Here is a 25,373-nt window from a genome sequence, read left to right as displayed (position 1 = left end):
GTGCGTTTGTAATTTTCTCAGCATTGTTATAAAGGTTTTAACAATGTTTGTTCATGGGATTTGGGCCTCAGTGGCTGGATAAGCATTTATTGGCCATCTGTATTTATCCTGGAGGTGATGGTGTAGAGCTATCTTCTTGAACTTGGATTGCTGCAGTCCTCGGTGCTGTGAGGGAGGGCGTTCCAGGATTTTGGGCTGGCAAAAGCAAAAGGAGAAATACATTTCCAAGTCAGGATGTTGAGTGGTTTGGAAGGGGAAATGTACATAGAATATGGAACACTACAGTTCAATACAGGTCCTTCGGCCCTCTGTTGCGCCAACGTGTGAAACTAATCTGAAGTCCATCTAAGCTGCACTATTCCATTGTTATCTATATGTTTATCCAATGAATTGATTATTCGCAAAGTCTAGGATGGGGTATTCAGAAGTCTGGTCAGGAACCATTGAAATCAATTTTGAGTTGTCTTTGGTTTTAATTTTACTGCTTTGCGGAGACAGATGTGGAAAGACTGATTGGTTACCTAGAATGGTGACGAAACGTCTGAAAACTAACCTTCCAGCTCAGCGAGCAAACTCACATCCAGAACCTCAACCGGAGCCACAAATCTTCTCAAAACTCGCTAACTGATTGGTTTGGTTGCCTGTGTTGTAACAAAAGGTAACAAGTTTGTAGATGTTCTTGTCTGTATTCATCACGCGAGAGTCATTCTCATACCAAATCAAAGTTTAAAAGACTAGAAGAATGCTTAAAATGAGGAGAGAGAATTGTTTGTGTTCTAGGTTCCAAGAAGAAAATAACAATTAACTCCTGAAACATTTCCAGCACTGCAAGGATTTCAGAAAATGATCACTAAGGATAAGAAATTCACTCAACATCCGTGCACTAAAATCCATTCAACCACACTTTTAAAAATTAAACTTTGCCTTGACTGAGATTCTTTAAGGTCAACATCACATGATATATCACTAAAGATGGAGTATTTTAAGTAAGTAGTTCCAAAAAGAATAAGTCTTGCTTTTTTAACATTAAATAACAAGGTTTACCTGAGGCCTGGAGACAGTACATTGATTCTTTGGATCCAAACCAGACTCAAGAGTTCCTCATCATCATCAGGAGGTGACGTTCCCATGTAACTGCTGCCCTTCTCCTCAGTGGTAACGGTCATGCGTTTGAAAGCTGCTGTCAGAGGAGCCTTGGAGAAGCTGCAGTGCATCTTGTTGATGGTTCATACTTTTACCGCTAGGCATTGGTGATGAAGGGAGTGAATATTGAACGTAGAGGATGGAGTGCCTGCCAAATGAGCTGCTTTGTCACTATTGGTATCAACTAGCTTTTGATGTTTTAATTGTACTGGATAGTGTCAAGCTCCTTGAGTACAGTTCAAATTGTACTCATGCAGGCAAGTGTGGAATATCCTATCACAATCCTGACTTGTGCTTTAGTGGACAAGATTTGGGGAGATAGGAGACAAGTTAGTCACTGTAGGATTCCTTGCCACTGATCTGTTTGCGTAGCCTCAGTATTTATATAGCTGGTGCAGTTCAGTTTCTGGTCAATGGTAGAGTTTAGATTAAATACAAAACATTCTTTATTTCGACAGTGAGAAGGAATATTTGACCTGTGACAATTGAGGATGGTTCACTGATTCCAGAGGATGGGCAGCCAGTTGGCACAGAATGTCATGGAGACACAAAGGAGGAAAACCCTTTGGCCCACCATGTCTATGCTGACAGAAACAACAGGAAGATATGTACTTGACCTAACCATGCTGACCGTTCTGTGGAATATGAGGTCTATTGATGTTGGCGCAAGTTTGTGGAGTAACTGGTATAGTGTTGCCTTTCCCCAAACAAGAAAGAGGCCTTTGGGTGTTGATTGACTCCAAATCCAGGTTGGTCTAGTGTAGAGAGGAAACTAGCCTGTTATCCTAATAATGGGCTGAAGACTGAGAAGAACAGAATTAACCTACAAGCCTTTAAACAGGCTCATTATTACAAAGCAAAACTTAATCCTCATTTTTACAGCTTCTTGAAAATCTCCTTTCCCCCTTGCTTGTAGCACAGACTTTTATCGGGGAAAGAGACCTGATTCCTGAGACTGCAGATGCCACACAGAGCATGAATACACAACGCAAGGCCCTTGGGGTTTTGTGGCTAGTATCTAGAAGTTAAAGAGGGCTATTGTGGCATAACAGTAGTGACCCTGCCTTTGGACCATGAGGTCCAGGTTTAAGCTGCACGTGCTGCAGAGATGTGTAACATCTCAGAAGAGGTTGATGAGAAAATATCTGTAGAGGTTAATGGACAGAAAACAGACAGGAGGGATAAATGGGTATTTTCTAGTCAGTAGGCCGTAACTAGTGAAGTGCTGCAAGGGCCTTGGTTATTGATAAACTATATCAGTTACTGAGACAGAAAGTAATCTGACCAGGTTTGCTGACAATACAAAGGACTAGTCTCTCAGGAGGACGCAGAGAGGCTACAAAGAGATGTAGACAGATTGCATAAAATAAAACGAAGAGCAGGAGATCTGAAACAAAAACAGAAATTGCTGGAGAAACCTGATGAATCTGGCAGCATCTATGGAGAGAAAGCAGAGTTAACGCTCTGAGTCTGAACTTCAGAAGGACGTGGAACATTGAGTCTGCTTTCTCTCCATAGATGCCGCTAGACCCAGAGTTAATGTTCCAAGTCCTTCTGAAGTTCAGACTCGAAACATTAACTCTGCGTTCTCCTCACAGCTGCTCCCAGACCTGCTGAGTTTCACCAGCAATTTCTGTTTTTGTGGTAGACAGTTTACCTGACTGGATCAGAAGGTGACACATGGATAATATGGAGAGGCATGAGATTATTCACTTTGAGTTGTAAAAAGAGAAAAAATGTAAAATTCATACCTCATTTTGAAAAATATTTAAAGGCTGGTGTAACTGAAGAGCTAGCAGGCAGATGCAGCAAGTATTTAGGAGGACAGGTGACTTGTTGGTCATTATTGCAATAGGATTGGAGTACAACAATAAATAAATGTTGCTGTAATAGAACAGGCTGCTGGTGCAGTTTGAGTTTCCATATTTTAGGAAGTTGACCCTCACTCTGGAGACAATGTCGAAAGGCTTACTAGATTGGCCCCCTGGGATGAGAGAGTTGTGTTAAGATGGATTTCAGGACTGGGGACAAAGGGTCTGTTTCCATACTGTATGACTCTATGACTGTCTGAGAAGAAATTGCACATAGTTCCTCCTGTAATTTACAAAACACATTTAGAATGACAGTTGTGTTGAACCATACAGGTTTCTGAAGTTCTTGCCTCAGTAAGCACAGAGAAATTGTTTCCCCATGTTGGAGAATCTACACAAGAAAGATTGAGGAAACTCTGCACTTTCCAGAGTTTTGAAGAATGAGACGCGACCTAATTGAAACTGACAGAGTTCCCACAGGACTCAACGTGTTCGGTGTAGTTACACATAGAAGCATAGGAGCAGGAGTAAGCTTTTTGACTCCTTGAGCTTGCTTTACCATTCAGTAAGTCATGGCTGATCGCCGAGCTCAATACCCTAATCCCACCCTCCCCAGTATCCCTTGATCCTTTCAGCCAGAAAAGCTATATCTACCTCCTTCTAGAAAACACATGATGTCTTGACCCACAACTATACTTGTGGCAGTGAATCCCACAGGCTCGCCACTCTGTGGGGGAAGACATTTCTCCTCATTTCACGTCCTAAAATAATTGCCCTTTTAACCTATGACCCCTGGTTCTGAGCACCCCACTACTGGGAACATCTTTCACACATCTAACCTGGCTAATCCTGTGCGAATTTCATAGGTTTCGATGAGATCCTCGTATCATTCTTCTAAACTCCTATGAGTATAATCCTAATCAACTCAATCTCTCCTCATGCGTCAGTCCTGGCATCCCAGGAATTTATTTGGTAAACCTTCGCTGCACTCCCTCTACAGCAAGAGCATCCTCCATCAGATAAGAGACAAAAACTACACACAATGTACCAGATGTGGTCTCACCAATGCCCTGTATGTTTTCAGCAAGACATCCTTGATCCTATATGCAAATCCTCTTGTTATGAAGATTTTTGCATATTCATCATTATTCTTTGAAACTGCGGATACTTTCTGGTTTTCTCTTGAAGGTGAGGGCCAGAAATAACAATGACTGAAGATCATTTGGTCCAGTGGTTCAACTTTCCAATAAGTTCCTCGATTTTCCCTCCCCTCATTTTGTGGTAAGTTGTTCTGTCTCAAATGATTCCTAATTCTTTTAGATTAGATTAGATTCCCTACAGTGTGGAAACAGGCCCTTCGGCCCAACAAGTCCACACCGCCCTTTTGAAGCATCCCACCCAGACCCATCCCCCCTATAACCCACGCACCCCTGAACACTATGGGCAATTTAGCATGGCCAATCCACCTAACCTGCACATCTTTGGACTGTGGGAGGAAACTGGAGCACCCGGAAGAAACCCACACAGACACGGGGAGAATGTGCAAACTCTACACCCCTGAGGCGGGAATTGAACCCGGGTCCCTGGTGCTGTGAGTCTGCAGTACTAACCACTGAGCCACCGTGCCGCCCTTAATTTCCCCTAACTAATTGTGGACATTCATTACGTGGATTGATCACTCTGATTCATGTAAGTGTTATCTTTTTACCACCCTGGACATGAGTATCCTTTTTGTTTCTGTTTATTGCCCTATTTACCCATTCTGACAGATAGATACTGGCACCATGTATCATGTGCCACAAGCTCCCCCAGCTCCTGCCCCACCCCACACTAACGTCTGCCCAAACTCTCACTGTCAAAAATCACACGACACCAGGTTATAATCCAACAGGTTTATTTAAAATCACAAGCTTTTGTGGTGCAGCTCCTTCAGGTGAAGTGAGAGGAGAGCACACAGACACAGGAGTTTATTGGCAGAGAGATGAAGGGCACAGAAATCAAAGGATCATACAACTGGTGTGAGTGAAGTGAAAAAAAACCCTAAAATATCTGACTGAACAGCAGGCAGTCAAACTTTAATTGTTCATACATTGCTGCATTCCAGAAATTGCAGAAGCAGGATGTGAAGAACTGTGTTAGAAAGGCATCAGAGATAATGGGAACTGCAGATGCTGGAGAATTCCAAGATAATAAAATGTGAGGCTGGATGAACACAGCAGGCCAAGCAGCATCTCAGGAGCACAAAAGCTGACGTTTCGGGCCTAGACCCTTCATCTGATGAAGGGTCTAGGCCCGAAACGTCAGCTTTTGTGCTCCTGAGATGCTGCTTGGCCTGCTGTGTTCATCCAGCCTCACATTTTATTATCTTAGAAAGGCATCGCAAGTTTCAATTGATTAAGATGCAGCTTCCAGAATCTGTTTCAAATCACTGTGCCGAGATAATAGAAGGTTTCATCAGTGTCTGCCTAACTTTCCAAACTTTGAACAATAGGTAACATGTCTGGTCCAACACTGAATTGTAGGTGTGAGTCCTTGTCCAGAATCTGTCTCAGTATTTTAACCTGGATTCAGGCTGGTTTTATTCCAAAAGCAAGAATTTATAAAATGCCACACTGACTGACTGTGACTATAATTTGCGTGTTTCTTGAAGAAAATAGCATGTATCTGCAAATAAACAAACATCTTGGATGAAATGATTCACCCCATATGTTTATATGTGTGTGTATATGTCTGTGTGAGCGAGACAGAGCAAAAGTAAGTGTGCGTGTGTGATGACTTTATTGAGGTGTATAAAATCATGAGGAGCAGAGATAGGATGAATGGATATAGTCTTTTCCCCAGGATTGGGGAACTGAAAACTAGAGGGCATGAGTTTAGGGTGAGAGGGGAAAGATTTAAGAAGGACCTGAGAGGCAACTTCTTCACACAGAGAGTGGTGCGTATATGGAATGGGCTACCAGAGAAAGTGGTTGAGGCAGGTACAAGAGCAACATTTAAAAAACCATTTGGATCGGTACATGGATGGGAAGGGTTTAGAGGGATGTGGATCAAAGTCGCACTGCTGCAGGCTCATTCAAATCAGGGGGAGGCATCCCTAGGGAGGTCACTATTCACCTGAATATTCTGATAGCTGGCCTCAGAGCCATTTCCGAAAGGAAGCTCATAGATTTCACCATACTGCTTGGAGTCTGTAGGGGAACAAGGCAGTGTCGACATTTGGGACTGCTTTTAGGATTCATGGGCGTATGAGCCAGGAAGCTGGAATCTGAGCTCAAGATGGTGAATGGGCTGTCTTTTCAAGGGCAGTCCTGAGATTAGCAGCTCGGCGGCTGGATAGCTGGTTTAGCAGTCTGGGCTCATCCTGATATCCTTTTCTGGCTACCAACACAAGATGAAGTGCAGTGATGACCTGCAGGTTGATCACACATGTGGGAACCCAAGTAAAGAGGAAAGGTGAGGAGAAAGGCAAGTGTTATGGCTTGGAATGGAGGTCCTACACAGCAGTTAAGGAAACAGGAACAGTAAATCCAGAATATTGTTTTTGAATTGAACTGAGGGGGGAAAGCAAAAGAACTCTCGCACAATTCAGTATAAAGGAAATCGAAGACAAGGGTGATGACTCAATGCATGGAGCACTGTTTGAGAGTGGGAAGTGGACTGAAGAAATCCTTTAGATAATTTGAAGAAATGATTTAACCGCTCTGGAGGACTATCCTGGATGGATGGATCGCTGAGATTGACCAAATGCCCTTCTGTTCACTGAATATCATGTCGTCTCATGAGCAAGTATGCACAGATAACCAGGCACTAAATCTTCAACCTAATTCTCACAGCCCTTGTCTGCTGCGGAGCTCCTGCCTGGTCTGGTCTATCAGTTATGATTTATTAAACAGACCTCGTTCCCTCACAAATCATCTGCTAATGGGTTTAATTAAATTAGTGACCCTGTTGAGAGGGCATGCATCAGCTGTTTCTTTTTGAAAGAGGTCACTTCCGATGTCAAACATATTTTATTCTTTCCAAGTCTTGTTCAAACTACGACAGCAACTTGGAGTTATCGTAGAATTGTAGAATCCCAGTGGTGTGGAAGCAGGTCGCTTGGTCCATCAAGTCCACACTGGCCCTCCGAAGAGCATCCCACCCAGCCCCACACCTCTACCCTATCACTCTGCAATTCCCATGGCTAATCCACCTAACTTACGCATCCCTGGACACTATGGGAAATTTAGCATGGCCAATCCACCCAACCTTGACATCTTTGGACTGTGTGAGGAAACCAGAGCACCTAGAGGAAACCCACACAGACACAGGGAGAAGGTGCACACTCCACACAGACAGTCACCCGAGATTGGGATCGAACCCGGGTCCCTGGCACCGTGTGGCAGCTGTGCTAACCACTAAGCTACTATGCTGCTGGAATTTTTATAGCATCCTGTTCAGGTTGATACAGAAAAGCTCTTTACAAAACAAGGGAGGGGGACACATCAGCAGTCATTAAAGGCGTGCAGGGTGGAGCTTCAGAAAGCAAATCTGCGTGGGTTTCCTCCATGTGCTTCAGTTTCCTCCCACGGTCCAAAGATGTGCAGGTTAGGGCGGATTGGCTGTGCTAAATTGCCCCTAGTCTTCAGGGATTGGGTCTGGGTGGGATGCTGTGTGGGTCAGTGTGGACTTGTTGGGCTGAAGGGCCTGTTTCCACACTGTAGCGATTCTATGATTTTCTATGATTAAAAAAAGATGGAAAGCAAAGAGGGGATTTGAGAAATCTCTGGCTGGTAAAAGTAGGTAAAATCCTCAGCTATTCTGTAAGTATATTGGTGGGAACAGGATAACCGTGGAAAGAGTACAGCCCATTGGGGATCAAGAAGGCCGTGTGTGGCTGCAGCCAGAGGACTTTAGTGAGTTTTGAGAAGATTTGTAGCTCAGGTTGAGGCTCTGGATGTGAGTTTGCTCGCTGAGCTGGAAGGTTAGTTTTCAGACGTTTCATCACCATTCTAGGTAACATCATCAGTGAGCCTCCGACGAGGCGCTGGTGTTATGTCCCGCTTTCTATTTATCTGGTTAGGTTTCCTTGGGTTGGTGATGTCATTTCCTGTGTTGGTGATGTCATTTCCTGTTCTTTTTCTCAGGGGATGGTAGATTGGCTCCAAATCAATGTGTTTGTTGATGGAGTTCCGGTTGGAATGCCATGCTTCTAGGAATTCTCGTGCATGTCTCTGTTTGGCTTGTCCTAGGATGGATGTGTTGTCCCAATCAAAGTGGTGTCCTTCCTTATCTGTTGTAAGGATACGAGTGATAGTGGGTCATGTCGTTTTGTGGCTAGTTGATGTTCATGTCAGTTTGGACAAACTGGCAGAAAGCTAGCCACCAGGATACATGAACATCAACTAGCCACAAAACGACATGACCCACTATCACTCATATCCTTACATACAGATAAGGAAGGACACCACTTTGATTGGGACAACACATCCATCCTAGGACAAGCCAAACAGAGACATGCACGAGAATTCCTAGAAGCATGGCATTCCAACCGGAACTCCATCAACAAACACATTGATTTGGAGCCAATCTACCATCCACTGAGAAAAAGAACAGGAAATGACATCACCAACCCAAGGAAACCTAACCAGATAAATAGAAAGCGGGACATAAGACCAGCGCTTCGTCGGAGGCTCACTGATGATGTTACCTAGAATGGTGACGAAATGTCTGAAAACTAACCTTCCAGCTCAGCGAGCAAACTCTCATCCAGGACTTTAGTAGTGGGCTGAACCAATATTTTACCCCCTCCTTTACTCGAGAATGAGGATGAAGATGTAGGACCCAGGGGGAGAGACTGTGAGGTGCTTGAGCAAATTGACATAGGGAAGGACAAGCCATTGAAGGTGTTGGCTGGTTTAAAGTGGACAAATCTTCAGGTCCTGATGAATTGTGCCCCAGCATGCTGTAGGGGGCAAGGGAGGAGATTGCAGAAGGCGTGCTAACCCAATTTATGAAGGTGGAGGGGCATGTTAGTAAGGTGGTAAAAAAGGCATATGGGGTAATTCCCTTTGTGAATCACATTGTAGATTACAAAAGCAGGATAGTCACGTTTGGGCTGTATAGAACTTTGGTGAGTCCACGTTTGGAGTACTGTGTACAGTTCTAGTCATCACCTCACAGGAGAGATGTGATTGTGCTGGAGAGGGTGCAGATTCACCAGCATGGGATGGAAAATTGAAGAGATGAGGAAAGGTTGGATAGGCTCAGGTTGTTTTCATTGGAGCAGAGAAGCCTGAAGGGCAATCTGATTAAAGTGTACAATATTATGAGGGGCATAGACAGAGCTGAGTTGAAGGGTCAGTCATGAGGAGACACAGGTTCAAGGTTAGGGGCAAGAGGGTGAGAGGTATGTAAGAAAAATCTCTTTTATTCAGAGAGTGGTGACGGTCTGCAATGTGCTGCCTGGGAGGGTGGTAGAGTTGATTTGCCTCAGATTCTTTAAGAAGTACCTGAATGAGCACTTAGCAAGTCATGACATTGTGTGTGTGTGTGTGTGTGTGTGTGTGTGTGAGTAAAATTCCATTCAATGCATGCTACAATGTGCTTCACCTCATTTCCAGGCAGTGCATTACAGGCCATAAATACTCACTGTCTATCAGATCACCTCTTAGCTTCCTTCTCTCCAGCGAGAACAGGCCCTGCAACCTATCCTCATGAGTGAAGTTCCTTGTCCCTTAGACCATTCTCATAAACTGTCTCTGCAATATGTTTACAACCTTCTTATAGTGTAGCTCTCAGAACTGTACACAGTACTCCAGCTGAGATCTAACAAATGTTTTATACAAGTTCAACATCACCTCTTGCTCCCATACTCTGTCCCTTACTTAAAAAAGCTCAGGACTGTACATGCTTTCCTTGCTGTTCTCTTCAGCTGTCCTGTCACCTTCAGTTACCTCTGCCCCTGCCTCCCCATTCAATTAGTACACCCTATTTCATACTGTCTTTCCATGTTCTTCTGAATGAAATGCCTTGCCTCACTTCACTGTACAAATCAGGAGTGTGTTCTTCGTTCTCTTCTGTGTCACCTATTTAGAAGAAGTCTGAGTATGTTGGCAATGTTGACTGGACTTATGGCAATCTTCTAGTTCCTGCGAGAGATGATGGGGATTCTGTCGTCCTAAAACAGCAAGCCAGGTGGTGTTTCAACTTTTTTCACAGGATGGAAAGAATGAGTCTTGAAAGAAATCGGTGTTAATTGTGTTTTTATGGGAGTTTTTGAACATTATTTATGTTGATGGGCCTTGAACTTGTGCTCTGTCAGTTGTGAGTCTGCTATGTTGATCATGACATCACCACACCGTCATTACTACTTCCTGTTGGCTGACTTCCATGAAGCTGTTACAGCCGAGTGTTGCAGCGTTAAATCAACCTATTTATTTCTAAAAAAGAAGAAAAATCAGCGTTGAATAGACAAATTTATTTGATCCTGCAAGTTACGTTCTGTGCAAGGTGCATGTTACGGTCTGTGTAAACTGCATGTTATATTCTGTGCAAACTGCATGTTATGGTCCGTGCAAGCCTCATGTTATAATGTGTGCTCCAGTTTTCAAGCCCTTTGCATCCCTTTTGATGAAATCATAATCTCTTAGATAGACACATGAACAGGCAGGGAGTGGAGCAATAGGGAATATGCACAGATGGGTGGGATTCGTTTAGAATGATGCCATGGTTGGCGTGGACATGGTGGGCAGGTATCTTGTGCTGTACTCTTCTGTGTTTTTCTGGGAATTTGCAGTGCACAAGTTAGCAGAGATGCTTTTGTCATTGCGACATTGACAGTACTGTACGCTGAATCGGCTGTAATATGCCTTAGGACACCCTCGGGTCATGAAGGGCACTATATCAATGCAAATCTTTATTTTGTCTCAGCTGTGGTATGTTTGAGAGCACAACACACGCATTGGCATCAGTTCAAGTTGCTTTTTTCTTTTCTGGCCTTTTCTCGTAGCTGTGAAACATGGTCATTGTTGTCCTTGATTTGCATCAAGTCACTGGATCAATTAGCCTTGATGAATTCCAAAAATCTGTCCACATTTAAAACATATTTCATTTTGGGTGTGTCAGGGTGTGTACGTGTGTATGCAATATGAATATATTTTCATGGCTACTTTCACCTTAGCATTGTGTTTCCAGTTTCAGTATCTTTTCTTGGATAAACTTTGAGCGTATGTTTGGCATGTGACTTGTTACAGCTGGGAACAGTGGCTTTCCCATGCTCCGGTTAACAACCCTCTGGTTTTTAGTGAGTTGCTCCTTTATACCAAACAGAGCAGAACTCCTTGTTCTCACAGCCCTGATTTATGGCCTACTAGTCTGACACACTTTACACTGAGCCTGCTGCTTCTTCATTTCTCCCGGAATTTGCATTCTGCAAGGCAGGACTGGACACAGAATGCTAATATGCTACTGTGTCAGCTATTTCATGAGTTAAGCTGCATTCTTGACTCTGTGAGAATGATTTGATTGCCCAGCTTCTTTTTGCTTCACCCTGACACTTCAGAACCTTCCAGAGAGTGCATCGAGTAAAGTTATGCAGTCCTGTGAAGCGCTAGGCGAACTCCCGCATGAATGTGATGTCTGCTGGCTCAGCAGTTTTACCGCCCTTCAGTGAGCTTTGGTTTCCTTCCCAGTGAGCCTGTACTGAGCAGCTCGAGTGTGAGGTGGGTGCTGTTCACCAGTTCATTGCCCTGTTTCCTCTCTGATCCTGTGACGGCGGGATCACAAAGCACTTTCACAAACAGAGATGTGGCTATGTTGCTTGTCTGTGAACATTTGGAGCACCTCCCTGTCCTCTAGATTCCCAATTTCCACGGGCAAGCACCAACACACTGAGTATTTTACCATTTTCAGACACTATGCCATTTTTCTGAGCACTCACTAAACAGTCTGGGCCACTGAGAGCCATGGTTTAGGGATATCACTCTCATGTGAGCTATTTCAGTCCAGGTTTGGTGGATTGGCCGTGCTAAATTGTTCAAAGTGTTGGGATGTGCAGGCTGGGTGGATTAGACTGTAATAGAGTATATGCTGCTTTTTAAGTGTCACCACTGGATGTACATAACAAATAATGCATTTTTATTTTTATTGTAATGTAACCAATAACTAAATTTACAAATGGGTGCCTATTAACTATCTAAAATAAATTTGACATGTTGAAACAGTCTCTGTTTTAATCCAGAAGGCATACTGCGGCGCCATCACTGTTGGGAGGGTGTAACTACAGTGTAAATTATCCATAGGCAGTTTTCATTATAAATGCAAGTATAGGATCCTTTTATACGTTATGCTTGTGACATGGGCAGCTCTGACAAGGCAGTGCTTATTGCCTCTTACTTGGAAGGAATTCAGAGAGTTAGAGGGGAAGAATTTCGGAGTTAATAGTGCTGGTTGTTAATCAGTAAATGGGTGCATCGGTGTCAGAGCAGAGCTGATGCACTGACAGTTATGATTGTTCAAAAGTTTCTGTCTATGTTGTGCCACTTCATTGTTAGCCTCATAAAAACCACATCTGGCCCCGAGCCTTCCAATCTGTGTTAGGAAACGTATTTGCCAGTTTATTGCTTATTAATCCCATCTTACAGTTAAGATTTACACAAGTTCCCTTTCAATAATTAATGTCAATGACTGGCAATTAACCTTTTGTGCCAAAAAAAATTCAGTAGCTGTGGAGTTTTATTCCTTCAGGTTTTAAACTTCTAATGGAGATTGTTCAAACTAGGGTTGGTTTCCTATCTGTTTTTCCTTTCCGCCAATTAATCACATTTCTCTTTCTGACTCTTTTTATTTCCCTTTCTATAACTGACTCAACATTGAATCCGCTCCCTTTAGTTTATCCTTTTTCAGTCCTGCCTTCTTTATTTCTCAAATTTAATTGTTCAGGAGATATCTTGCTGGGTTTCCTGTTTCCTTTGCTCAAGTATTCAGCAGCTTACTGAGCAAGCTAAAGGCTTGAGAGCCCAGACTACCTGTTGGCACAAACTATTGTGTGCCCTGCTCCTGCAACACCTGACTTACAGTCAGGCACTGGGGTCACCCAAGGGCCAAACTAGGTTGGGGTTCCTCGGCAGAAATTAGTGAACCAGTGGGGTTCTGTTGGCCACATTTTGTCACTTCCTGTCAATCCACAAATTAATTCATTCACTTTGCCTGTGATGGGATTTGAATTTGCCGCTAGGCTAATGTATCCCCTATAACAAAAGTAGAGAAGTATTGCAAAACTGAATTATGACTCAGTTCTCCCTCAGCCCTTATCCATCTGCAGCCAGGCCATTGACCAAAAGTATAGAATGGTTTTATAAAGGAATGAAAGGGGTGATTTTGCCAAAGTGAGGACAAGAGTTTTCATTGATGGAGGAGTGGGACCGGCTAGCGATAACATTGACAAGTGAAATGCTACTTTACCGACATGGTGACAGTTCAACATCCTTTACCAGCCACAGTTTGTGTTGGTTCAGGGTAAATGATAGTGTTTGGGTGAGGGTGGGACCCATTGGTTTACGTCAATTCTGCGCTGATGCCTCTCCAGTTAAACATTAATGGCAACATAAGTACATCCCAAAAGATTTCACCAACAAACCCTCTGCTATTGCTGTTCAAGTTCTTTCAAATAGTTTCAAATGTTTTTCTCATGATAAAAATTAAATTAACTGGCTTTTAGTTTCTTGTTCTCTGTTTATTTTGTAAAGAGTTACATTCACTAATGGAACATTCTCTGTGACTAGAGAATTTCAGAAAATTAGAACCAACTATTCAATGTCTCAATAGCCACTTATTTTAAGACCTTAGGATGAAGTCCATTAGGATCTGGAGACCTGATAGCCTGCAGTTCCAACTATTTTCTCCGTTCCTCTTCCCCAGTCATAATGATTTTGTTTCATTTCCTCCCTCCCATTTCATGATTTACAGTATTTTTGGGCTGTTACATATGTACAATATTTTTACATTAATGACTTCGATGAGGAAATTGAATGTACTTCAGCCAAGTCTGCAGGTGACACAAAAATAGGTGGGAAGACAAGTGGTGAGGACGGCACAGAGTCTGCAGAGGGATAGAATGGATTCAGTGAATGGACAGAATCTTGACAGATGGAATATAACGTGGGGAAATGCTAAGCTTTGGATTTTGGCTGGAAGAGGAGAGGCGTTGAAAATTACTTGAATGGAGAAAGACTGCAGAACAGGGATTTGAGAGTCCTGGTCCATTAATCACAATGAGCTAACATCCAAGTTCAACAGGTAGTAAGGAAGGGCACTGGTTGTTGGCCTTTGTTTTAATGCAAATGGAATATAGAAGTGGTGAAATGTATAAAACTATACAAGGCTCTAGTCAGGCTATGGCATGAATACTGTGAACAGTTTGGGCTCGTTATCTAAAGAAATATATACAGGCAGTGGACGTAGCCCAACGAAGGTTCACTAGACTGTTACCAGGTATGGAGAGACTGTCTTATGAGGATAAAAGATTCACAAGGATGTTGCAGGACTAGAGGGTTTGAGCTCTAGAGAGAGGCTGAATAGGCTGGGGCTATTTTCCCTGGAGTGTCGGAGGCTCGGGGGTGAGCTTATAGGGGTTTATAAAATCATGAGGGGCATGGATATGGTGAATAGCCAAGGTCTTTTTCTAGGATTAGGGAGTCCAAACGTAGCGGGGATAGGTTTAAGGTGAGAGGGAAAAGATTTAAAAGGGACCTGAGGATTAATCTTTTACACACAGAGGATGGTGTGTGTTTGAAACGAGCTGTCGGAGGAAGTGGTGGAGGCTGCCACAATTACAAGATTCAAGAGGCAGATGGATAGGTTTAGAGGGATATGGGCCATACGCTGGTAAATGGGACTAGGTTAGATTGGATGTCTGATGGGTCAGTTGGGTCACTGTATGGGTCTGAGAGGTTGAGTAGATTGGGTCTGTACTTGTTGCAATACAAAAGAATAGGAGGTAACCTTACTGAAACAAACCCAGAACTGAGGTTGAGAGGGTGAGGAGCATTAATTTCTTCAAAGTGATGATAACCGACAACCTGCCCTGGACTTCCCACGTAAATGCGACAGTCAGGAAGGTAGAACAACACCTCTTCTTCCTCAGGTGGCTCAGAAAATTTGACATGTCCATAAGGTCCCTCACCAACCTCTCCAGATGCACCATTGAAATCAGTTCTGAGGAAGGGTCACTGGACCCAAAACATTAACACTGATATTTTCTTCACAGATGCTGCCAAACCTCCTGAGCTTTTCCAGAAACTTCTGTTTTCATTCCTGATTTATAACATCGGCAGCTCTTTTGTTTTTATTGGAAGCATACTGTCCGGGGACATAACGGCCTGGTGTGACAACTGCTCTGTCCAAACTACAGAAGGTGATGTGCACAGCCCAGACCATCGCAGAAGCCAACCTTCCACCCATGGTCTCCATTTGCATGGCTCGCTGCTGCAGAAAGGCGGCCAACACCCTCAAAGACCCATCGCACCCCGGTAAAGAGCTCCTACAATCTCTCCCATCAGGCAGAAGATACAGAAGCCCGAACACACACTCAAGCAGGTTCAGGAACAGCTTCTTTCTGGCCATTGTCAGACTGTTGAATGAACTCTAGCCTCAAATAATATAACCTGCAATGTGACCTGTATGCCTCTAACACCGTTTGATTTGTACATCCTTTGCTTGCTGTGATCTGCCTGTACCCGATCAAAAACAATAGCCCCAGCCTATTCAGCCTCTCTGTAGAGCTCAAACCCTCTAGTCCCGCAAAATCCTTGTAAATCTTTTATCCTCATAAGACAGTCTCTCCATACCTGGTAACAGTCTAGTGAACCTTCATTGGGCTACGTCCACGTGTATTTCAGCACACGTGACAATAAAATTAATCCTGAGAAACAGAATATTCTGGAGACCTGGGTTCCAGTCCTGCTATGGTAGATAATGAAATGTGAGGCTGGATGAACACAGCAGGCCAAGCAGCATCTCAGGAGCACAAAAGCTGACGTTTCGGGCCTAGACCCTTCATCTGATGGGCCCGAAACGTCAGCTTTTGTGCTCCTGAGATGCTGCTTGGCCTGCTGTGTTCATCCAGCCTCACATTTCATTATCTTGGAATCTCCAGCATCTGCAGTTCCCATTATCTCTGCTATGGTAGATGGTGGAATTTGAGCTCAATAAATATCTGGAATTAAGAGTCTAAAAAGATTCTTTGGGGACTTGTGCAGTAAATATGGAAAAGTCGTTTCCTGTTGTGGTAGAGTAGGACCAGAGAGTATCACCTCAGAATAAAGGGGTCTCTCTTTTAAGATAAGATTGAGGATGAATTTCTGTCAGAAAGTTGTGAATCTATGCAGTTCTTTTTCACAGTTGGCTGTCAAAGCTGGGTTGTTAAGTACATTCAGGGCTGAGATAGACCAGTTTTTAGTCAGTAAGAGAATTCCAGATTAGAGGGGAAAGGCAGGAGAGTGGAGCTGAGGATTATCATGATCTCATTGAATGGTCAAGCAGGCTTGATGGACTGAATGGCCTCCTTCTGCTTCTACACCATCTAATCTGATTTGTCTTACCTTCCATAGTGAAGACGGTGCAAAGTGTTTGTTTCATTCTCCATGCTCACATTGTATAGGGCCAGCTCTCACTTCGTTGACTTTCTTAAAAAAATCTACAGTAACTGTTACTATCTTTTTTTATATTTCCAGACCTCATACTCTAATCTTCCCTCCGTTTACCTTCAATCATCCTGGGTTGGTGTGTTTATTGTAGCCAGCCTCCTGACCTTGGGCATTTATAAGCTCTTCCTTTCTTTAACATTTCTAATTAACCATGGAGGGTGGGCCCATCTCTTGGATCTATTCTTTCTCATTGAAATATATCTATTCCAACATTCTAAGATATGTCCTTAAATATTGAAATGCTTTTCCCTGAAATATTTGTCAATGCATCTCTTCTGACCTCTTCTTTAACCTAATTTGCAATTTCAGTTCATCTAGCTCTGCTGTCTCACCCTTATTTAAGTTTACAACACTAGTCCATTCAGTGGTCTTCTTTCTTAATATTAATGCATTGAAGTTTCCTTGCGCTCGTATGCTTCCCAGTCTGGGAGGTGGTGAGAACTAGTTGGGACAGAGGGTTCTGCAAACCACAATATGACTGCCTCCAACTGACATTGAGTGACTGCAGTAGAATCTTAATCTTGTTATTTTTTCTTATGAAGGATGTTGGTTTAATTACAACATCACTAATTGCCCTTGAGCTAGGAGAAGACAGTTTAAGACACTAACTGCATTGCTGTGGATCTGGAATCTCACATAGACCAGACCAGGCAAGGAGGCAGATTATCCTCCCTGAAGGGCATTAGTGAACCAGCTTGATTTTTATAGCAGGCGTGGTAATTACATGGCACCTTGACTGAGACTAGTTTTGCATTCCAGATTTAGTACTCATTGCATTTATATTCCACCAGCTATCAGGTTAGGATTTAAACCAGGTTCTCAAGGCACTGATGTCTAAGATTCTAACATGTTGAGAACTTAGCCTTTGATTGCCATAGTGACTGCACAGTTTCATGGCTTAAAAAGGACGTCTTTTCATTTGACTTTTAAATCAGAGGATGAAACTTGAGAGCTCGGCCGTTTGTCTGTTCAGCCGCACCCCACTGACAATTCACTGCCCTTCTCTGATGAAGGGTCTAGGCCCGAAACGTCAGCTTTTGTGCTCCTGAGATGCTGCTTGGCCTGCTGTGTTCATCCAGCCTCTCATTTTGTTGTCTTGGATTCTCCAGCATCTGCAGTTCCCATTATCTCTAATTCACTGCCCTTGTTTACTTAATGAGATGGTGGCTCCTGTGGTTAACACTGCTGCCTTATAGCATCAGGGACCCAGGTTCGAATCCAGGCAGCTGTCTGTATGGAATTTACACCTTCTCCCTGTGCCTGTGTGGGTTGCCCTCTGGGTGCTCCGGTTTGGCTGTAGGAAATTGCCCTGTCGAGTCCAAGGATATGCAAGCTAGATGGGTCAGCCACAAGAAATGCAGAGTTGTGGGGGGCATGGGTCTGGATGGGATGCCCTTTGGTGGGTTGGTGTGGGCTGAATGTGATTCTAAGTGTATCCAATGTGGGTATCTGCAGAAATGGCTGTTTACTGCTGGAAGTCTATGACTGGACTGCAGGTGTCAGTGGGAATGCATTTGACTTTGTGGGTAAAAGATGATCTTGTAACTGGAAAACTACGCTACCTCCAGAATACAATAACTTGCCCTGAGATCACACCCCACCTTTTAAATGTTCTGCTTCTGGAGTGCAAACTTGTAATGTGACACTCACAACTGCTTAAAGTGACTCCAAATTGGTTTAACTAAAGTTAAATGTACCCATTTCCCTCTGCCCTTCCTTCCCATGCACAAACCGAGCTTTAAAACACACTGATGGTGCAGACAAAGTCCAGTAATGCCTCAGGGTGCCCTTTCTCCCTGCCTCAACAGCTCCCTCTCATTACTGAGCTCTGGAGTCAGACCAGGACCAGACGCTGGAGGTCTGCGGCTTCAGTGATGAGCAGAAATCAAACCACTGTAACAAGGTAAATGCAAGTTTACATTACCAAGTGTGGTAGGCAACTACGAGGTTTCATGCACTGAATGTCCTCTAGGTGCTGGTTTTTATGCAAGAGGTGGAAGGCTGGGGTTTCTGATGGGCAAGGGAAGTTGTGAAAATGAGGATCCAGCCCCACCCTTGAAGGTCTTTGCCAAGTGTGCCCTACTGGGCTGAACACTCGGTGCCAACCTTCTCTGCCACGACTGGCTATAAATTTAGTAGAACTATGATGGAGGGGGGACCAAGCTCACCCATTTGGCAGACACATTCATGCTGTGATGACTGAAATCATATTGACACAGCGATGGTTTTTATTTATACTTAGATTCCTTTTATCTTTTCTTTTACAGGTGGGTGGCACCAAAACCGGAGTTGTAAAGTATGTCGGAGAGACGGATTTTGCAAAGGGCGAGTGGTGTGGAGTTGAACTGGATGAACCACTGGGGAAAAATGATGGCGCTGTCGCTGGCACAAGGTTATAGTCCCCCTTATTAACCTCACAGCTCACCTGAGTGGCTGGGTTGTGTCTTTGACATTACCCGGGTGCCCTGCCCCCCCCCCACAAAAAAAAACAATCCCCACCATCCTCCTTGCTCCCCTGGGAAGTGTCTGATTGCTGAGCGGTCACCAACTCCTGAATGAGACCCTCCATTAAATTCTAACCAAAGGCTTCATTTATATTTGAATTTTGTTGCTCTTTACGTGCAACTAAAACTGGAGTGTGCAATTATTAAGTTAGAAAAGAAGTGTCCTATTTCTGAGGGCGGGGTGGCTCAGTGGTTAGTGCTGCTGACTTACAGCACCAGGGACCCGGGTTCGATCCCATCCTCGGGCGACCGTCTGTGTGGCGTTTGCACATTCTCCCTGTGTCTGCGTGGGTTTCCTCCGGGTGCTCTGGTTTCCTCCCACAGTCCAAAGATGTGCAGGTCCATAGTGTTCAGGGGTGTGCAGGCTGGGTGGGTGAGCCATGGGAAATGCAGGGTAGGGGGATAGATCTGGGTGGAATGCTCTTCAGCGGGCCAGTGTGGCCCCGATGGACCAAGTGGCCTCCTTCCACACTGTCGTATTATGTGGTATATGACCTAGTAATTAAGGTCTGCTTGACCAAAAAGTGAGTGACAGATCCTATAACACACCTCTTATAAATAGGATCACATTTTCTTTTTCATGCCATTGGACATGCTTGAGGAGGACACTGGATGAATACATAGATAACGGAGAAAAGAACAGGATAATGTGGAAGACAATTCATCACAAGCATAAACAAGAGCAGAAGCCAGTTTGATTGAAGAGCCATAAAGTTATAGATCTGCACAGCACGGGAACAGACCCTTCTTTCCAACTCGTCTGTGCCTTCCAGATATCCGCAATTAATCTAGTCCCATTTGCCAGCATTTGGCCCATATCCCTCTGAACCCTTCCTATTCACATCCCCATCCAGATGTCTTTTAAATGTTGTAATTGTACCAGTCTCCACCTCTTCCTCTGGCAACTCATTTCATATACGCGCCACTTTCTGCTTGAAAAAGTTGCCCCTTAGGTCCATTTTATATCTTTCCATTCTCACCGTAAACCTATACCCTCTAGTTTTGGACTCCACCACCCAGAAAAAAGCCCTGGCTTATTTACCCTATCCATGCCCTTTGTGATTTTATAAATCTCTTTAAGTTCCCAGCCTTTACAGCCTGTACCTGTAGCTTAAACCCTCCCAACTCTAGCAACATCCTTGTAAATCTTTCCTGAACCCTTTCAAGTTTAACAACAAGGGTTATAGGATTATGGGGATAAGGCAGGAACAGGATACTGATTGTGGATGATCAGCCATGATCATAATGAATGGTGGTGCTGACTCAAAGGGCCGAATGGCTTACTCCCACACCTATTATCTATTGTCTATTGTCTAACATCCTTCCTATAGCAGGGATTGCACACAGTATTCCAATTGTGGCCTTACCAATGTCCTGTACAGCTGCAACATGACCCTCCCAACTCCTATACTCAATACACTGACCAATAAAGGCAAGCATACCAAACGCTGCCTTCACCACCCTATCGACCTGCAATTCCACTTTCAAGGAACTATGAACCTGCACTCCAAGGTCTCTTTGTTCAGCAACACTCCTCAGGACCTTACCATTAAGTGTATAAATCCTGCCCTGAATTGCCTTTCCAAAATGCAGGACCTCACATTTATCTAAATTAAACTCCATCTGCCACTCCTCAGTCCATTGGCCCATCAGATCAAGATCCTGTTGTATCTTTGCTACCCACTACACCTCCAGTTTTAGTGTCATCTGCAAATTTACTAACCATACCTCCTATGTTCATGTCCAGATTGTTCATATAAATGATAAAAAGCAGTGGACCCAGCACTGATCCTTGTGACACACCAGAATGGACGCCTGTGACCAGTGAAAAGCAACCCTCCACCACCTCTGTCACCTACCTCCTAGCCAGTTCTGTATCCAAATAGCTTGTTCTTCCTGTATTCCATATGATCTAACCTTGCTACCATGAGGAACATTGTCGAATGCCTTACTGAAGTCTGTATAGATCCCATCCACAGCTCTGCTCTCACTAATCTTCTTCATTACTTCTTCAAAAAACTCTGTTAAGTTAATGAGACACAACCTCCCATGCACTATGCTCTAATCAGTCCTTGCCTTTCCAAATACATGTAAATCCTGTCCCTCAGGATTCCCTCTAACAACTTGCCCACCACCGATGTCAGGCTCATCGGTCTATAGTTCCCTGGCTTTTCCTTACCACCGTTCCGAAATAGTGGCACCATGTTAGCTGATCTCCAGTCTTCTGACACCTCACCCGTGGCTATCGATGTACAAATATCTCAGCAAGGGGCCCGGCAATCACTTCCCACAGAGTTCTAGGGTACACCTGATCAGGCCCTGGGGATTTATCCACCTTTATGCGATTTAAGCTGTCCATCTGTGATATGAACATTTTTCAAGATGCAGCTGTTTATTTCCCCACCTTCTACATATTCCATATCCTTCACCACAGTAAACAAAGATGCAAAATACTCATTTAGTATGTTTGAATTCTTGAATTCTTTTTAATAATTTGACCTATGATATTCCAATCTGTCTCCCATCATTGCGATCCGCCAGCACATTCATTTTGCTGAAGGTTTAGTTTTGTAAAGGTCAAATTGTTTCGTTAATCTAGGAAACATTTTAATTTCAGAAGTTAGTCAAGGCTTCACTGCTCCCCTGAACCTCAGCTCCAACTTCGAGTTGAACTCCAGCATCCAGTTCACGTTGATACCAAAAAAAAATGACACCCAAGTCAAGGCTGATCGCTGAGTCTTCTGCTCGGAACCTGCTCATCTCCAAGGAAATGTTCGTTGGGTCATTTACACTTTGTGGGAGCTTGTGATCTGTAAAATGATTGCTGAGTGACCTATCTGATTCCTAATGGATTGCCTTCCTGATTCAAGGGTGGGGAGCAACTTTGTGTGTGCCTTACTGCTCAGGGAGGTCAGGTCTTTCTAAGGGATTGAAGGTGCGTAATGGTGAAGAGATCCTTAAGAAGGAGTTGTCTAGGTGGGTTAGGCAAGGGGAATGCAGGGGTGGGGGAATGGGTCTGGCTGGAATGCTGTTCAGAGGGGCAGTGTGGACTTGTTGGGCCCAATGGCTTGTTTCCAATCTGCGGGGTTTCTATGATTCTGTGGCTGCAATTTTCTGAGTTTTGGTCTGAGGACTTGCCAGTATCCCCCATGTATGACCCTACAATTCAGATTGGGTCAGTTTCCAGGGTGCACAATTGTTGAAATCCACCCCAGCAGCTCCTCCCTCATCTTGCCACTCCTGCAGGTGGCGAGCGCTGTCTTAGCCCGGGCTCCTGACACGTTTCCTCTGACCTCCTTGTTTCTGTCCGTCGCAGATACTTCCAGTGTCCACCCAAGTTTGGTCTCTTTGCTCCCATTCACAAGGTGATGAGGATCGGCTTCCCGTCCACCACACCAGCCAAAACCAAGAAGAGTAAGAGGATGGCCATGGGGGTCTCGGCCTTGACGCAGAGCCCAAGCAGCTCTTCGATAAGTTCAGTCAGTTCCGTGGCCTCTTCTGTCGGGGGCAGACCGAGCCGCACTGGATTGGTAAGGAAACAAAAGACCAAGGACTGGGGATGCTGCCGATCTGAACTGCTAGAGAAACTCCGCAGGTGAGGAGTCTCTGTAGAGAGAAAACAGAGTCAATTTTTCAGATCCAGTGACCCTTTTCTATTCTGAAGAAGGCTTACCGGACTCGAGACTGGGATAACTCCGCCGAGGCCAGTATCCTGCCACCGGAGTCAATCTTTCGTTACACATGTACAGTTGGTGACTTTAGTATTGCATCATTCGGAGTCAGGTACCAGAGTATCAGAGCCTCTGACACTCCTGTTCTTATCTGTCAGCCAGGGCTCCCTGACTGGACCAGGTTAACAGTCAGGGAACTCGTATTCTATAAGTTCCACCTGGCTGATAGTCACTACAGAAACGTTGACTCTGCTTTGTCTGTACAGCTGCTGCTAGACCTGCTGAGTTTCTGCAGCTTATTTGGGGCTATTAAAATCCTGCTGACATTTGGTATCCAAATACAGATTGGAGCAGATAAGTCTTACTTTTGGTGAAGCCTGGTCTTGCACTGCTGCCTGTGCCGTTAGTCTGTCCATGTCCGAGCACTCTGTTGGAATATACTAGCGCATGTTAAACTAGTATTGGTCTTTCACCAGATGTTTCTCGTCTTGTCTCACCCTTCCCCAGCCTCCATCACAACTTGACCTGTATCTTCATGCGTCTCCTACCCCATCACTGCTGCCCTCCTTTGGACGGGGATGAAATGCTGTGCAGACCCCTCCCATCCCTGGACACACAGACCCCTTCCTACCCTAGGCGCGCACACAACCCCACCCCTTCCACCCACAGATATATATATACACACACCCCCAACCACCAGATACACACCACACCCACCCCCAGGCTCACACCCACTCCCAACTTCAGCTTCTGCTCCATCCCCAAGCAGACACCCACACCTCCTACACCCAGGCACACATAACCCCCCCAACCCAGACATGTCTCTCTACAACCAGATATTAACACACATACATACATAAGGACACACATGTACATGCACAGACACACACGCACACAGACGCAGACAGCCACACGGACACACACATGCGCACACACCCCTCCCAACTAAGCAGACACAATCACGCTGCACCCCCAGGACACCTCACCCCACCCCCACATGTGACCCTCCCCGTTACATGTCACCCTGTTGCTGTCTGTCTGATTTTTGATCTTGAGGTGTTGATACGCAGTCGATGATTGATTGAGTATTACAGGCCGCCATTAGCGTGTCTCTCCCTCTCTCTCACTGCCAGCTGACTGAGACATCCTCTCGCTACGCCCGGAAGATCTCTGGCACCACCGCCCTGCAGGAAGCCCTGAAGGAGAAGCAGCAGCACATTGAACAGCTGTTGGCCGAGCGAGACCTGGAGCGCGCTGAGGTGGCCAAGGCAACCAGCCATATCTGTGAGGTGGAGAAAGAGCTGGCTCTCCTGAAGGCCACACATGCACAGGTACAGAATCAGGCCAGGGCATAGCGAGAGGACAGGACCCTCTGAAACCAACATCAATCATAACACTAGCTTTTGAAATTCGCAAAGTGATGTAGATTCCCAGGACCAGGGCAATAGGAACACAGGCTGTAGGAGCTTGAATGGTCATCCTGTCCCGTTAGTCCTACCCTGCCATTCAACAAGATCCTGACTAACCACATTCCTGCATTACCTCAATATCCCTTTGTTCTGAAAGCACCCTAATATTTATCTGTCTTGAAAATCAAAATATAACGGAACTGTTACGCTGCAGAAAGAGGCCATTCAGCCCATCATGCCTGCAACAGCTCATTATGTAAACGTCATTACCTCGTGACAATCTATAGATCTCTGGGAATTCCAACGACACACCACTTTTTTTTTTTAGCTAAAGCGAAAGCAGAACAACCGTGCAGCTTTGTGAGGCCATGCAAATCCACACAGGCTGTTACTTTGTTCTGGTTTTGGAGCAGGCTACTCTGCACTGCTCTCTCAAAACCTAAATTCAGAAAAAAGCCCCAGGAAAAGGTACACCTCTGAGAGCCACAGTGATCACTGTTACACCAGCTTTTTGACCCCAGATTTTTATTGAATTCACATTTGATTCACAGTCCCCAGGACAGTTTCCTAGGGCTGTGGCTTCCTAGTGCCGTGACATTGCCATAACGCCACAGTCTGCTCCTTGTAGGGCCTCAGAGATGTACATTCAATGGCTCACTTTCTTTTTCACAGCCAGCACAGTATGACTACACAAATATCTTAGAATCCCTACAGTGTGGAAGCAAGCCATTTAGCCCATCAAGTGTGCACCAACCCTCCAAAGATTACCCCACCGAGACCCATAACACTGTATTTCCCATGGCCAATCCACATTACTTGCATATCCCTAGACACTACGGGAAATTTAGCACGACCAATCCACCTAACCTGCACATCTTTGGATGGTGGGAGGAAACCAGGGCACCCAGACGAAACCCACACAGACACAGGGAGAATGTACAAACTTCACACGGATAGTCGCCCAAGGATAGGAATGAACCTGGGTCCCTGGCGCTGTGAGGTCCATAATGCTAACCACTGTGCCACCCTGATCAACTAGTACTAATAGACTTCCTTAGACATGACTTAAGCGTGTGTCATGGATTAGATTTGCATTATCAGTTATTTTGTCATTTAACACCAGTTCCATACGTTGGCTGTTTGACTGAAC

At 44.6% G+C, this 25,373-nt stretch overlaps 1 protein-coding gene across 4 annotated transcripts in view; it reads left to right on the top strand.

Annotated features, from left to right (window-relative positions):
• Positions 1-25,373, top strand: part of clip2 (CAP-GLY domain containing linker protein 2) — a 140,832-nt gene that overhangs the window by 59,998 nt on the left and 55,461 nt on the right. For all 4 annotated transcript variants that reach the window (XM_048557182.2, XM_059655531.1, XM_048557184.2 and 1 more), the window contains exons 4-6: positions 18,907-19,031; positions 22,460-22,673; positions 23,948-24,145. In XM_048557182.2, coding sequence (XP_048413139.2) covers positions 18,907-19,031; positions 22,460-22,673; positions 23,948-24,145 — 537 coding nt within the window. The remainder of the gene's footprint in view (positions 1-18,906; positions 19,032-22,459; positions 22,674-23,947; positions 24,146-25,373) is intronic.

The sequence above is a fragment of the Stegostoma tigrinum genome, chromosome 27, assembly GCF_030684315.1.
Source record: "Stegostoma tigrinum isolate sSteTig4 chromosome 27, sSteTig4.hap1, whole genome shotgun sequence".
Classification (NCBI taxonomy): Eukaryota; Metazoa; Chordata; class Chondrichthyes; order Orectolobiformes; family Stegostomatidae; genus Stegostoma; species Stegostoma tigrinum.
The sequence above is the reverse complement of the archived record's forward strand: the minus strand, read 5'-3'. Positions and strand labels throughout refer to the sequence as shown.